Below are 15,639 nucleotides of genomic sequence, written 5' to 3'. Positions count from 1 at the left end.
TTTTGTTATATATAAATGTCATTGGTTCTTTAAAGACACCAAATCCTTAGATTTAGACACAGAGTATTTTCTTTTTCTTTTTACAAATAACATTTCCAGGGCTACACACCAATTTGTATTTGTCCTTCACGAAGACATTTTGTAGGCTATAGACAAACTCACAATGTCTTCCCAACATTTCCAAGTCTATAAAAGAACTCTCTGTGCCCTTTAACAGCAATGCTTCAAGATTATAGACCAACCCTGTATGCTCTTTACCCAGAACACTTAGTCTAGTAAGGCCTTTCCCAAGAACTCTTCCAAGATAACAGGGTAACAGAGCCAGCAGCACATACCAGATTACAGACTGTGCAAGTCATGTAAAAAACACTTCCAAAATTGTGCGAATGTGTGTGTCATTTTCCAATGAGACTCACACAGTTCTAGACAAACTGTACATTTTAGCAATACTTCAAACTTTACAGATAAACTCTTTAAACTATTAACCACAATAGTTCCAAGACTATAGTTTGTACCAGCGGCTCAAAGACTGGACACAACCTTTTAGCAATGACCCTTTACAATACAAAAAACTCTTTGAAGCCTGAGCTACCACTTCCAATAGACAATCTTGATATATTAATTCGCAACAAATCTTACAAGATAATTGGCAAACCCCTTGCATTGCTATTCAACAACACTAGGTTCTTTCCTGATGAAGGACACTGCCCAGATTATACGCCGTCTCTTCTTCCTTCTCCAATGATACTTCATATGTGATGGACAAACTGGACAACATTTTACAACTAAACCTCCTTGATCATCAATTGTCTCAAGATGATCTGACTCCCTCTTACAAACCAATGATGTCTAGTGGGGATTCAGCCCGGCAGAATGCCAGATTTTTGTAGAAGCACCTCAAGTGGATCTCCTGAAAATTCAGTGTAACTCTACCTCTCGTTGACCAACGTTGAGCAAGACTCCAGCGTTAATTGATAATCTTACGGTTAACTTTGTGAGTGATGGAGAAGGGTCTACTGCCGAGACTAACTGCATGGTGCGACAGATCCATTTATTTCAATGCAAAACATGTATTGCAAATATTCAGTCTCCTGTCTTGAGTCAGACTGGGGACCCTGATTAAATAAAAAATGCCCACTATTACCCATATGTTCTAGCCCTGTACCTTCCCTGTGAATAATGTCTTAGCACCAATACAAAATAAGGTTCAGTTTTTAAGGTGGTACCATCACAATGTGGATTCAGGGGAAACTTATCTTCATGGGTAATGCGTATTCCAAAGGACATATCTACACTGGCGCCAACATTACCAAAGGGAGTGAGCTGGTGAGAGGCACTTTCATCGCTAGATGAAATGCTGCACATTGGTTCGCTCCTACAATTTGCCAAGAGAATCATCATTTCTCTTCTTCTGCCCATTGGCATTTCGAGGATACGTTTTGTATTTGTATGGGCATTTTACAATTTCAGGTGTGGTGACGGCTAGAGGTTTGAAATCAACCCAATTGCAGCTTATCGTTTGATGCACATACACGAGGAGTGTGCAGACAGCGGAAAACCTGCAGCAGCAGCTTCCCCACACTCCTCAGCCTGTCCATCTCTCTAGATGGGAGAGGGCACCGTAGGAGAATGGGAGAGTGAGAGAGGTAAGAGTGTGTGAGTGAGAAAGTGTAAGAGTGAGATAGTGTGTGAGTGAGAGTGTAAGAGTGTGCGAGAGAGATTTAAAGTGTGCGAGAGAGAGAGTAAGAGTGTGCGAGAATGGGAACGTGTGAGTGAGTGTGTGTACAAGAGTTAGTATGATTGAACTGAACCGCACGTCACTGTCACAAGCGCACAACACCCCTCCTTCCGGGTACACCAGCATTAACTTCACCCAATTCAATACACACTGGGCACGGTAGTTACCTGAGGAAGAATAGCTGGAGGGGGTGATTAGCTGACCTCTGACCTCCATGGTTGGTGTCCCAGGCCTGCTCCGCCCTCTCAGCAAAGGGTTCCTCACCTGTAAGAAAGCAAAGAGAATATCTGGTTATTGTACCGCCAATGCTGGGCCGTTATTGTACCGCCAATGCTGGGCCGTTATTGTAGCGCCAATGCTGGGCGGTTATTGTACCGCCAATGCTGGGCCGTTATTGTACCGCCAATGCTGGGAAATTATTGTACAATTCCCCATGCCATTATTGGGGCCATCCATTGTAAAGAAAAATACAGTACTTTCTGGTCAGTTCTGCATTGCTCACAATCACCAACAGGCATTCTACAATGTTCCATTATTTGATGATGTCAGCATGGAATGAGACATATTGTGGCATCATTCACCAGATGAACCATTCAAGAGGGCGGTGACATGCCGCGTACCAGGCGCCCCCACCGTTACGCATGGATCCAATTCAAGCTCTCTTCCCATTACTCTTATGTTCCACTTCCCACAGAGACCTGTGCTGAAGGCCTGCTGAGCATTCAAAACAGTGTTCGCACAGTGACCACTTCCTGGGGGCGCCCCGATCGGACCATACTCTTACCAGAATCCCACCATATCATTACTACAGCCCCACAGTGCCCTTATCATGATCCCAAACAAGCCTTACAACTTCAAACTCCTGCGCTCTTCCTCGTCTTCAATGGGACATTTCATTTGATTAGTTAACAGTTTTATGTGGTGCTGACTTACCAAGTGGCTCTATCCTACTTTACAAAGTACAAGCGTAGTTACGGACAACATCGTATCAAGTTGAACTCCGGTTACACTAACAAAGAAGCGAGGAGAGGAAACATGGCTATGGGATGGTTGTCCTCTCACTAATGAATGTGTCATTTCCTTTAGCCCTCACTACATTTTGAGTACAGATGAAACTAGTGAGTTTTTAGAACTTTTCCAAAAGATGGTTTGTCAAAGTCCTTTGATCTTCAGGGAGAGAGCTCCACCGTATGGGGTCAATGCGGGAGAACGCTTTTCATAGCTAAGTTTGTTTTGAGCTTCGGTGGTTCGATAAGGAAGGAGTCCTTGCACCTTGAAGCGTGTGCTCCTTCCAGGAAAGCCAACAAATGCAGTAGGTACGAAGGGGGCTTTGGGTGAATGGATCTGAATGTCCAGCAGGTTTACTTTAAATTCCAACCTTCCTTCTTATGGTGAACAATGAAGGTCCTTTAGTAGGAGTGTCCCTTGGTCATCATTTGTCTTTCATCAAAGGAACGAACCATAGCGTGAAGTATTCCTTTTAATGGGCGATGGTTGTTTGAGGTGAACCTATGCGTAAGGCTTTGCCCGAGCCCGGCAGCGAGATCTTTAGAGAGTGGGCTGCAGGTTTTAGAGGTGTGAGGCAGTTCTTTATTTTCTGGAGGGAGTAGAGGAAGTATTTGCTGTCTTGGTCACTTTGTTCGTGAAACGAGAGGGATAAGCGGTTGACTGCGATGAAATTCAGCGAGTACACTTTAGGCAATAGGCTTGGCAAAAAAACAAGCAGTTTTGGTTTAGTCGATAACGAGGAGTTATATTTGCTATGGTGTTTTGGCGATACAGGAGGAATTTGGTAATCTGTGCATGGAACCGGGGTACATTTTCAGACTTACCTGGTTAGGTTTTCATGAAGGAGGGTGATAATATTTGGAATTCTTCCACAGTTGCCTCCGATCTGGATATTGAGTTATATTTACATTTGGATGGCTGGGGAAGAGAGGTTCCATCCATAGGTTAGATGATGTTGGCGCTAAAAGAGAACCCAGTGGGACACCACAGAACCTGTGAGTGAGTCTGTGGGAACCCAACTTTACTATGGGTTCCCGATCGGTTATGAATGACGTGGTCGCAAGACTGTTGGCGGCAGAGCCTCTTCTGAGGCGGCTGCTAAACTCTGGGGCTCTCTGCCATGGCAGCTGCGATCTGAAGCAAATCTCCTGACATTTCAGAAATTGCTGAAAATGTGCCTTCTTCCCAAGTTACTCGCAATGACGTTTTAATCCGTTATCCTTCAAAGTTTAATGCAGCCTCAGGGCACTAACACGCAAGTTCTCAAGCGCGAAGAAACCCTGGTTTGGGTGTACGCTGCACTTAAAAAATGCCCCCCAATAAAAAAAATGATGCGAACCAGTTTAGAACCTTATTTCTGGAACCCATTCGGTGTTGAAGGATAGGAGTTTGCCTCAGTCACACGAGGACCATAGATATTAAGTTCCACCTGCAAAACAGAATTCTGGTTGTGGCCCCAACAGACAGGAGCTCGAACCGGAGCAGCAAGACCGAATCACCTGTACACGTGCAGGTGGGATATGTGGAAAGTAGGATAGAAGATTGTTTCTCAAGGGAAATATTTAGGGAATCTACTGTACACTAAAGTTAGCTGTTCCAGGCACACAAAGGGGCATTGCTTGACCAGTGGCTATCAGGCTCTGAATTCAGGAACATTTCAGGGGCACTGGTTCCAGATAATGTTTTCTAGCATCTGGCCAGTTTCCATGGCAATGTCCAGGATTTAACACATTTAGGGCCGTATTTAGATCTTGGACGGGTTGCTCTGGTACAACGGTGACATATATCCCACCCGCCGATATATAAATCCCCATATATTCCATGGCTCTTAAAACTCTTAACCTCATCAGCGCGGCGCAAATTTGTGCGCTGTGCTGAACGTTCTATTGGGCTTATGGACTCATGACGGAACGGTTCCGTCATGAGCACAGGCCAACCGACGCTCATGACGGAACCGTTCCGTCATGAGCATTGAAGGGGTTAAAAGGGGATGGTGCAGCCAGGGTCATCCGAGTATCTGGGCCCCAACCACCATGGAGGATCACACAAATGCCATTCTAATGGGAGCGGCCATCGGGTTTCCTAATCACGTCCCATGTGCCACAGCCCTCCCAAATATCAGCCACCTGTTTGCCCATTTGAACGACGCCACTGGACTTTGTGATATCTTAAGAAAGTGGTTTTCAAGAATTCCTAAATAGTTACTTTCTTTTTGGTAGACCAAGTCTGGCCATTTGTCGATTCTACTGCATGCCCGTTTGGTCTGGTTGGGAATCGTCCATCGACACAGAGAAGCAATGACAAGGTATTATTTTTTATTTATTTATAAAGTTTTATATAGTGCAAAAACAATTCTTGTGGGTATCAGAGCGCTTTACAGTGTTTAAGGAGATTGTTAGTATTAAGAACATGGTCACCACCTAAGGCGGGACACATTATGAAAGAAGCCCTGAGGGTCCAAGACATACATATTTTTTTTCATAAGGGTTCAATCCTTCTCCTCCCTTTGACCCACACAAATATAGATGGTCATAGCAGTTGGAGGCACAGAGGTGCAACTCGACAGTCCGACCGGCTCACACCCCAAGTTCCTTCTGGTGGACTCCAATCATCCGCACCACATCAGATTATTCCGAAGGAAAGTCACCCCACAAAAGAACACGAGTAGGAAGGTTATTTAAGTGAGTGGATCAATCTTTATCCAGAGTACACCAAACTTCCTCCCCGTTTAAGGCTGTCAGGGCCAAAACGCTCTGCTCCTTTAGAAATATTGGCCTTCGCCTCCTGGAGAGAACCAAGCCATTGTGGAAAGCAAAGTACTACCTGAATACCATGTTAAACCGCAGAGACCGCCAGATCTTCAGCACAGTCGCTCGTAGGCCAACCGGCTCCACCTGGAATAAGATCTCACCACCATTGCGAATTCCATCACAGTCTGGAAACTAGGCCTAGTTTTTACTCCTACTCCACAGGCCTTTCTTTCACCCCCTTACCCTCAGAGAACTTACCGTGCTGGGTGTATCAGGCGGTCCCGGGCGGCTGGTGGCCATTCACACAGCTGCCACCATCCTCCGGAGGCGACGGGGTCCCCATGCGGCCCCCAGGAAGGACGGCGACTGGAGTGGGGCTGGAGCGCTCAGAAGCTGCAGGTCTGTCACTGCACCCAATTTCTGCAGAGGAAAATAAATAAATAAATAAATAAATAAAAGAACTGGAGTAAATCAATCTCAACACCCCGCCTTATAACTCACTCCTCCCCACCTTACGAGACAGCCAACAGAGCTGGATTTCATAGGACATTACCAACTTTGTCAAAAAAATTACCCGCATTTGCAAATTATCTCTTAAAGAACTCAGTCGCTGGCTCTGAAAGGCTGATAAGGCTGGGGCAAAGTCAGTCACATGTCAGGTACGTGTCTGACACACGGCGGATTCCATCCCTGCTGCACCAGCCTTTCAGAGGCAAAGTCCGGTCAGGAACTCTGTCCAGTTACACAGTCCACTTCCATCGTCAAGACATCTTTCTTCCCGCCCAAAGTGGGAGCGCAGATATGTTTGGATAAAGGCGCCCTCTGTCCCCAGGCGGGGCGGAAACAGCCCAAAGAGCCTGTCACAGGGCAGGAAGCCCTGGAGCCGGGACTCTGAGGGAAAGTGTCTCAGGAAAGGCCTGGAAGTGGTGGCAGAGGGGAGAGGCAGGCCTGCACCGGAAGGGGGAGAGTGAAACAGGAAGCCAGGCAGGAAAGAGCGTTCCACGTGCCAGGCGTCTCGCAGGAAAGCGTGTTTGCACGAGGGAAGGAAGGCAGAGAACGTGGGAGCCCAGGAGGGGGCAGCAGAGGGCCCGCCCCCGGGGGTGGGCAGGAGTGAGCGACGAGAGGCATGTCAGTTCATGCTCTTGCTAGGTCCTGGGGGGTGCTCCTCCGACAGCCAGTACATACCTACCAAGAATAACGATTTAGGAGTCATTTTGGCAAACCAAAAATGATAGAGTCATCTCACTGATTTTTGGGCAGCCGAGAATGGTGCCTGCTAAGAGCTGAATCTCAGCTCCTGAGCTGGAACCGAATTCCCAGCAACCCTTCTAAGGCAGCAAAGCTCCTTGAATTGCCGGCTTCTCAGCAGCTCCTAGAAGCCCTGACCGATGTCCGTGCCAGGCACCGATAGACATATGTGTGTGTGTTAAGGAGGTTAAGGGTGGCCTCAGTGATAAAAGGCCACTTATTTGTATAACGCCATTTATTTAATCTTGGCTTAATGGCATGTGATGTCATTTCCTGTCATGGCACCATCAGCCCTCAAGGCACTTAAAGTAATTTACAGAGATGTCATCATTAAGCTAAGTGGTGGATTTGCAATCTAAAAAGCTCTCTCTTATGGTCATAGAATGAAGTGTGAATTTACACGCGCCCCGCAAACCCTGGGGGTGAAAGGGCTCCTTACCCCTGTGCCCCAAAAACTGCTTAAGATTGTACCCCACAAAGGGCTCTTACTTCTGTAAAAGATAAAAAAAAAAAAAGTGGGGGCAGAAGGATTACTAACCCTTGTAATCAAATGGCGATTGTGCTCCTTACCTTTGTGCCACAGAGGACAAACAGCTCTTTACCCCTGAGCCTTAGCAAAAGTGCCTTTCCCCTTCACACAGAAGTGAAGTTTCTTCCATTGTACCACAGAAGGGTAATGTCTGTACCCTGGGCCTGTGCACTGACCATGCTGCCAGACAACACGGATACCTATGAGAGGGGCCCTCTGCTGTTCACTTACTGAGGGCACTGATCTGTGCCACTGTTCCGTGTGCCAGCCGGGTACATCGCGTCCTGTCACCTGGGCACGGACAGCCACACCTGCAGGCCTGGATACATCATTTTAATAAAACGATGGCGCGGTAGAAGGGTTGGGCGTGAGTCACGACTCCGGAGTCACTGCAGCATTTCTGGAAGTTCCTGGTGCATTCCAGGGGCTTCCAGCAGCCCTTGGTAATAGCCTGGCAGCCTCACCTGGGCAGGACGCGTCATGGCGATGACAGCACCACAGCGCTAGGGAAGGGCCACCGGGCCCTACCCAGGGCTCCTCATCTATTTCGGGCTCAGAGACTGGTTCTTTCTGTGAACAGGTTCTATTTTGGTGGTTGGGACGGATACCGGTCTATCTGGGGAACAGTGTGTGTTAAGGAAGTGGCACGTGGCCGTCGCCTCGCCAGAACCCTAGCCTGGTATCCCTGCCCCAAGCCACTGCCAGGACAAGCCGGTGAACCCAGGCCCAGATCCAAGGCTAAAGGACCCCAAGATGGGGAGCAGGACTGGAGGCGGCCTGGGTACCAGACTCCCAGGCCACAGAAACCAGGCAACTTACTTAAAATATCAACACACGTTTCATGTACTAGAGGTGGGTTCTATCGCAACAAATCCAGAACTGTGCGAAAGCTTTCGGTGCAAACCTCCCATATCTCCGGACTGTGCTGACCACCTCCCTGCTCACAATTTAACCAACATGCTGAGGTCAACCAAAGAACAAACCTTCTGATCCTTCGAAGACTTCTCCATCGACAACCTAAAGCGCAAATGCCGCTCTCGCTCAGCTCCACAGCCGATGTCAACGCCTTTCTAAGACACTTCAATGCTTTTCTGGAAAACCCAAACTCCAACTAAAACACACAAACACACGCTGAAACCCTTAGTACCATAGTGCTCCAAGACCTGGTTGACAAACGCTCCATCAGTCGTCTAGATGAGGGATGGGCAGTGTTCGAAGCCCTATCTCTTGCAAATTTCACCTACTTAATCTACTCTTTCAAAGGTGACCAATAAGATGGTGTTTTACACTCCTCTTTCATCACAGCCCTCTCCCCTCCTCACCAATGTCCATGCCTCCCGCCATCGCTTCTGGCGTCTTCCCAGATGCTCTGAAGCCAGTCCAGACCCTCCTACACCAGAAGAAACCACACTAGACCCGGACGACCTTCCCAACTACAGGCCCATCACTCCCCTTCCCATCATTGACAAGACCATGAAAGATCAGTCTAATCTCAACTTTACGATCACATCAAGACCAGCCATCTCCTGTCGGACCACCAATCTGGCTTCAGATCGCACCTCCTGAAATGGCTGGACCTCCCAGACACCTCAGACACCAACGACCGCCCCCGCTGGGAGTCATGAGCGAGATTCCCGGATAGGTCATTCACTGGTTCTCCTCCTACCGATCCATTTAACACCAGTTCATTGGCATGGGATCTCCAAGTCCCAGAAGATCCCTCTCACCTCTGACCTCCCCCCGGGGTTCCATACGGCTCCGTCCATCTTCAACCTCCACATGGAGCCCCTTACGCTCTCCTCACTGGCAACAGCATAAAAATTCAACAATACGACAGTGACAAACAACGCTCCGTGAAAGCCTCCTCCACTTCACACACCCTGTGCCTCAGACACTTCCTGCACATCACCCAGACCTGCAGATCCAGCCCCCACCTGAACCACAACCCACCAAGATAAAATACCTGCGTTTTTGCAAGAACAACATTCAGCTAGTCCAAACATGACGGAGGCCTGAACAGTTTCAAACCTCAACTTTCACTCTTTATCAAGACACTTGATTTCACTCTGGACGACAACGTCGCCTTTGAGGAAGTTATTGCTAAGAAAACAGCCTGACTCCCAGCGTTCTCCACTAAAGAAAGAGAAATCGCTCCTCTGAGAAAGTAACTTCAAAACTGCTGATCAAGCCCTCCTACTCCTGCATTTTTCCCTTTTATTGCAGTTTTATATAGCACGAACTTGATCCGAAGGTATCAGAGCACTTTGCATGAGCACCAGTTGCGTTACAGACGAACACGTTCCTTTTTTAGGCACGGGGAGATTATGCGATTTGCCCAGAATCACACTATGTTGGTGTGCTTCCCTGTCGAGACACGAACCTGGTTCCCCAGCTCGGAGGTTGACCGCTCTAGCCGTTATGTCACATCCTCTGCCCTGCATTTGGATGGTGGCAATGACGAAGTGTGGCTCACTGGTTAGAGGAGGCAGACCTGGAAGCAGAGGTCAGCCCGGGACCAGGGTTCAATTCCCGGCTCAGCGGGGTCTTGAGTCCTAAAAATGTCCATGGACTCGACAATTCTCGCTCCGGTGCCTACTCAATTCACGGGTTCACACTCTGCGACTCTGGGCAATAGCTTGCTTAATCTCCACAACGGCCCCTCGCGGCGGGATGCCTGGCTTTCACCTTGCGGATACCCGGCTGGGGTTATCTCACAGGGGAATACCAGAACGGGTTCCCTAAGCAAGCGCTTAGAAACCGCTCGGTGATTTGCGCTATATAAATTCCTGTACATTTACATTTACCTGCTCTGTTGTCTCCTAAATCCGCCCTGGTCACCCTTAAAGGGACCTTAAACGCCACAGGAGGGCTCATACATGACCTGAAGAAATCTGATCAAATCTATGAACCGAAGATGTGAATAACAGTCCAGTAGCGATCCCGACTGTGCCGACCCTGCCCCGATGTCGGACGGAGCCGGGACGCAGCTCTTGAAAGGGCACTATCGGGATGCGTCCATGTCTGTACCGGAACCCCGCTACCACCCCAATCACTCGTTGACTGCAGCTTTGTCTTAGACCCCGTACAGCGTTCGGCACCCTTTAGGTTACATTTGTGCTATAAAAATACTGCATACATACAGAGATCAAAATAATTCAAAATAAATGTGTCCTTCTGTAACGCAACTGGTGCTCATGTAAAGCGCTCCCATACCGGATACCTTCGGGTCAAGATTGCGCTATATAAAACTCCAGAAAAAAAGGGTTGTATGTAATAAAATCTCATTCAAAAATGTAGTGTGCAACAATTGTATTGTATTGTATTTCAATTGCATTTTATTGCGCTTACTACCCCTGACGAGGTGTCAAAGCGCTTTTTCGGCGAGTCGCACGCTACTCCGGGACCCATAGAGCATTAGTGTTGAGTTAGTATAGTGAAACATGCAAGTACATTTTAAGTGGTGGATAGGTTAGTCGGTTATTTGGATTTGGAATGATAGCAAAAGGATAGAGGAGGAAAAAAGGATTGTATTTATATAGCGCTTGTTACCCCTGATGGGGTGTTGACGCACGCTATTCAGGAAGCCTATAAAGGATTAGTGGTAAATTAATATGGTGAAATATGAAGTAATTTCAGTGGTGGATATTAGTCAGTTACTTGGAGTGAGAAGGATAGCGGAGGGATAAAAGGGGAAGAAAGGTTTGCATTCATATAGCACTTGTTACCCCTGATGGGTGTTGAAGCGCTTTTCTGGCGAGTAGCACGCTACTCCGGAACCCATAAAGGATTAGAGTTGAAAATTAGTATAATAAAATATAAAGTAATTTGAGTAGTGGACATGTTATTCAGTTATTTGAGTAGAGAAGGGTAGGTGGCGGGATAGAAGAGGGAAAGAGGTTTGAATTTATATAGCGCCTGCTACCCCGGATGTAGCCCTCTGACAAAAATGTCAATTTGTGTGTGTATATATATATATATCAAATTGAAATTCAACAAGCACTGGCAAAGCCAATATGTCTTGCATGAAGGACCTATTGGGTGTTGCTGTACAACATCAGCAAAAAACTTTTTTTGCCAATGCTCTGTAGCAGCATGGAAAATATATATATATATTTTTAAAGAAATGCGCCATGAAGCAGCGCATCATCTTGTGGGTGAACACTTGAGTGATGTTGTACGTGTTCACATCTACGAAATAATGACCCCATTAAAGAAAAAAAATGAATCAGAGTAGAGCAAAAGTGCTTTTTTTTTTTAGAAGGGCCAGCAGAAATTTGCTGCCTGACCACCCCAAAAAAATAAAAATTATTATTACATAAAAATAAAAAAATAAAAAGTAGAAGGGGGCCTTGCTGGTAGCTGCTCTTCCTCCAGGCCGGAACCAGGCTGAGAAATGGAAGTAGGTTTGGCTGATGTGTCCTCTTTGGACAAAGGAGAAGCCGAGCTGCTCCCTGTGAGGACAAGAGGGTGACCCAGATGACAAAGTCCATCCATTATATACTTTCTAAGTCTAATATTACCACCACTACCTAAACGGCCCTCTAGCGAGTGATGTCACAGTAGGGACTTGCCAGAACACCTATCGTTGATGATGTAAGAGGACAAGTGTGAGTACTTTTCACAAGATGGTCCCTTTAAGGAGACATGCTCCTTTAATTTTTTTTTCCTGCTGCGGCAGACCTGGAGTCTCCGACATGTGCAGTGTTCCTCCGCATGGAATCCTCCGCCAGGCCCTGCCACCATAAATAAATCCGTATTTATAAAGCGCAAACTACTCACCCTTGCGGGTCTCAAGGCGCTGGGGGCCATCGTGGAAATTAAGTGAGCTATTGCCCAGAGTCACATGGTGCTGAGCTGAGCTGCAGCCGGAGCCGGGGGTCCGAACCGTGAACCCTGTGCTCCGAAGGTAGCTGCCCTGAGGGACTGGCGCCGGACCCCCTCCCGCCTACTCCATGAACCCTTGCTGTTTGCAGAGAGTGACAATGCTTGCTTGTCCTTCAGCAATGCGCCTCCATCCGGGCCCTGGGGCTGCAGTCCAGGATCTGTCCTTACCCAACCTTCACCAAGCAGCACCATCACTCGGCGCCCTGCAAACCGTCCCTACCTCCTGCACCCGGGGGCAGATCAGGCCAAGCGTTACCTGTCAAGCCTAATCCATGAACTCTGCCTCACCCACCCTAAGTGCCTGCTGCCTGCACACTGCCTGCTGCTCCATGGACCCCCTCTGCCAAGTCTTGCTTCCGCCATCTGGCACCCAAGCCTGGACTTGCCAGGCTTGGTAGGGTAGAGTGGCCTCTACCTGGATCCCAGGTGGCCAACAAGCATTGGCATGCTGGTCTCTGGGGCTGCACCCACAAGTTTACGTGGCATCTCCCAGGGACTGGCTCTCACCCTCCTGTGATGGGACCCTGTACCCAGGGCTTTAAGTGGGCCGGGTCTCACCAGTGCTGAGCACCAGCAGTTTTTAAAGGAGACCTCGAAACGGGTCTCTATCTAGCTCTCGGTCCGTTTTTTTTCCGGACTGCAGTGACAGCAGGCACATGGATGTACGAGTGCTCACACTACTCACTTCTCACTAGTGGAGATGTAGCGGCATGACGTCAGCCAGGTGAGCCTTGTAGGGGAAGGGGAATCCTTTAGAGAGAGTAATTTTCTCTCTAATTTCCCTTCTCTCTTTGAAACTCAGGAGCAGCAGCATTGTCGTGGTGTCACCAGGGCTTTAAGTGGAAGTGTTTTCAATATTATATACAAGCCATAGTTGCCGCTTACTTATCTTATGCAACTAACAACCATTGACAAAGCCAAGAGTCCTGACTTGTAGGTATGATGTTACTTGCTGTATCAGGTCTGGATGAATGGACAGAAACAGAAAAATACAAGTCGAGCGGCACACTATGATAAGCGCAGATTTTTAGCTTACATGTTTTTAAGCCACGCCCTTAATGCTATTGGCCACGCCCCTTTGAGAGACCCCCCCCCCCAGTTTTTTCATCCCACTTAAAGCCCTGCCTGTAACATCTCACTACTCCTGGTCCCAGGCCCAGTGCAAGCCTGCGCGTCTGTAGGCAGCTCGCGTCCATGCATAGAATGCCCTCTGCACCCCTGGTAACGGCTGGGGTCCACCGTCATTTCCAAGCCCCTGTGCACTCAATACACAAAGCTGGACGCAATAAGCCAAAAGGCCCAGAATTAAGCAAACGTAAACACATCTGGTGACTAACGCTAAGGAGGCCAAACAGGAACCCATACCTGGGACCTCCTGCCCCACCTAGATGTACCTCTAAAGGATGAAGACAATAAAAAAGAGCTACAAAAATATTCAACCGTAAAAAGAAAAAAAAAAAAAACCACAAAAAGAAACTTTTCAGCCAGACTGAGTCCTGTGGAGCGAGCAGAACAGTTTTTAATAATTTATTTAAAGCCGCAATATTTTCTCCCTGTTCGTTGACGTCCTTTTTAAACCTACATGTGTTATCTCCACACTGAAGCGACCCGGAAGGACAAAATCAGAGTCCAGGTTGAGGGAGGAGCCGTCCTGGCAGTTCGGCTGGACTGTTCCTATTGGAGCAGGGTTGAGACTGATTTGCATATGGCTGGATCCAAACTGAGGTGGCATGGTGAACAAATAAACAATGGATTGGAATGATACCCCGAGTGATGGCAAGTGTACAGGCTCACTGCAAGCATTGCTTCCATCACATTGTGCGTTTGTGGTCTATTTTACTACCATTGGGAGGGAGGGGCCAAGACAAGCCTCATATGAGTAACTAGGCCGCTCCCCCATTAACAATAGTTCTAAATACAATTTTACTCTGAGCATTTGAATATATACATTATGAGAAGGCGTTTTTTTCATGGGTGCTTGTTTTAACAAATAGTTTTTGAGCACACCCTAAATAAACAGGGCTAAATGTGTGAAGTATGGTAGAGTCCTACTGGAGAGACCTCTCGTAGGAGAATTATTTGTCAGTGTCAAGTAATTCTCGCACGTCATCCGCGGGGGAGTAAAAGTGTTTTTCTTATGTCAAGCTTGCTGCACTATGGTAATAAACGCGAATTTGACCGTTGCACCCTAGTAATAAATGAGTATTTACCAATACAGTTGTTTTATTTAACATGCGTTACCAGGCCACATTTGTCATAACGTATATATACATATACATATATACATATATATATACATATATATATATATACAAATATATATACATATATATATATAAATATATATATATATATATATTCACTGAAAAAAACCTAAGGTTTCACACCAGTTGTAGTTAGCTGGAAATTTTACTGACATAAAACCATTGAAATTCCACGTTATAGTTAGTTGGACTCACTAGAACTTGCGCGCCTGCAATGCAAGGTGTCTTGTTTAATATGTAAACATGTACTTTCTCGTGGCAACCCAAACAAGAAATACAGCTTTGGGAATCATACAATGAGTCGCCACATGGAGCGGTGGCATCCTAATAATCTTTCCCAAGCACAAGTAAGGGATCTTGCTGCCAACCCCCCCAAATGTCATCCCCAGCACCTCCAGTGGACAAACATCATTCGCCGGACCAGAAGGCCGAGAAATGGTCCACAATATTCAAAGTCCTTTTGAAAACTACAAAATAGTTTGTATATTTTGTGGAGGAACTATTTCTTATGGAGAAAAGAGTATTACTTTGATTAACCGAGCTGGAGAAAATCATAAATGCAACAAGAAGAGAAAACAATGAATCCTTTTTATTTTTTTTTGCTCCTGTTGAGACATGTTCAAACCCTGCTTTTTTGTTATTTCCCCTAAAAAAACTCAAAATAATTTTCAAAAATCCCCAAAAAAATCAAAAAATTGTTCAGAAAATGAATAAAAAAAATTAAAAAAAAAAAAGAAAAAGAATAAAAAAACAGTTCTTTTCAGAAATACCTTCCATTTATAACAAAATTGCAAAAATTGTTACACCCTGTCTTTCTTTTTTTCTCTTTGTTCCGCTTCCCGGAGCGCTCCCGGGTTCGCGTACCGGGCGCTAAACCCGCGAAAATTAAAACATTTTTTTTTTTTGCTTTATATGGGCCTTTTCAGCCACCCACTTCAAATCTAGGGGGTCAGGGGGTGTCTACCCTGCCCCCTTTTATTCATTTCCCCTTTCGTTATTGCCACCTCTTGTCTCTGGATCTTACCGAGAGACAAGATGGCGGCCGCTCCGGACTGTTTCGAATGTTTACAGACACCCAAGAACCAATCAGCTTTCTGCGCGCAAGTCGCGTGGTGCACCCGGAGCGCTCCCTGGAGCGCGTACCGGGGCGCTGCCATAGATATATATATTTTTTTGAACCTAAATTACTCAAAATCCACTGAAGCACATATCTTGAGA

At 46.7% G+C, this 15,639-nt stretch overlaps 1 protein-coding gene across 1 annotated transcript in view; it reads right to left on the bottom strand.

Annotated features, from left to right (window-relative positions):
• The window catches only part of CCDC120 (coiled-coil domain containing 120), a 172,764-nt gene that overhangs the window by 51,078 nt on the left and 106,047 nt on the right, over positions 1-15,639 (bottom strand). Inside the window, exons 3-4 of the mRNA XM_086940307.1 lie at positions 5,755-5,916; positions 1,906-2,002 (exon numbers count right to left, since the gene is read on the bottom strand). Of these exons, the coding sequence (XP_086796433.1) occupies positions 1,906-2,002; positions 5,755-5,796 (139 nt within the window). The 5' untranslated portion in view covers positions 5,797-5,916. The remainder of the gene's footprint in view (positions 1-1,905; positions 2,003-5,754; positions 5,917-15,639) is intronic.

Source organism: Lissotriton vulgaris, chromosome 10 (genome assembly GCF_964263255.1).
Source record: "Lissotriton vulgaris chromosome 10, aLisVul1.2, whole genome shotgun sequence".
In the NCBI taxonomy this organism is placed as follows: domain Eukaryota; kingdom Metazoa; phylum Chordata; class Amphibia; order Caudata; family Salamandridae; genus Lissotriton; species Lissotriton vulgaris.
The sequence above is the reverse complement of the archived record's forward strand: the minus strand, read 5'-3'. Positions and strand labels throughout refer to the sequence as shown.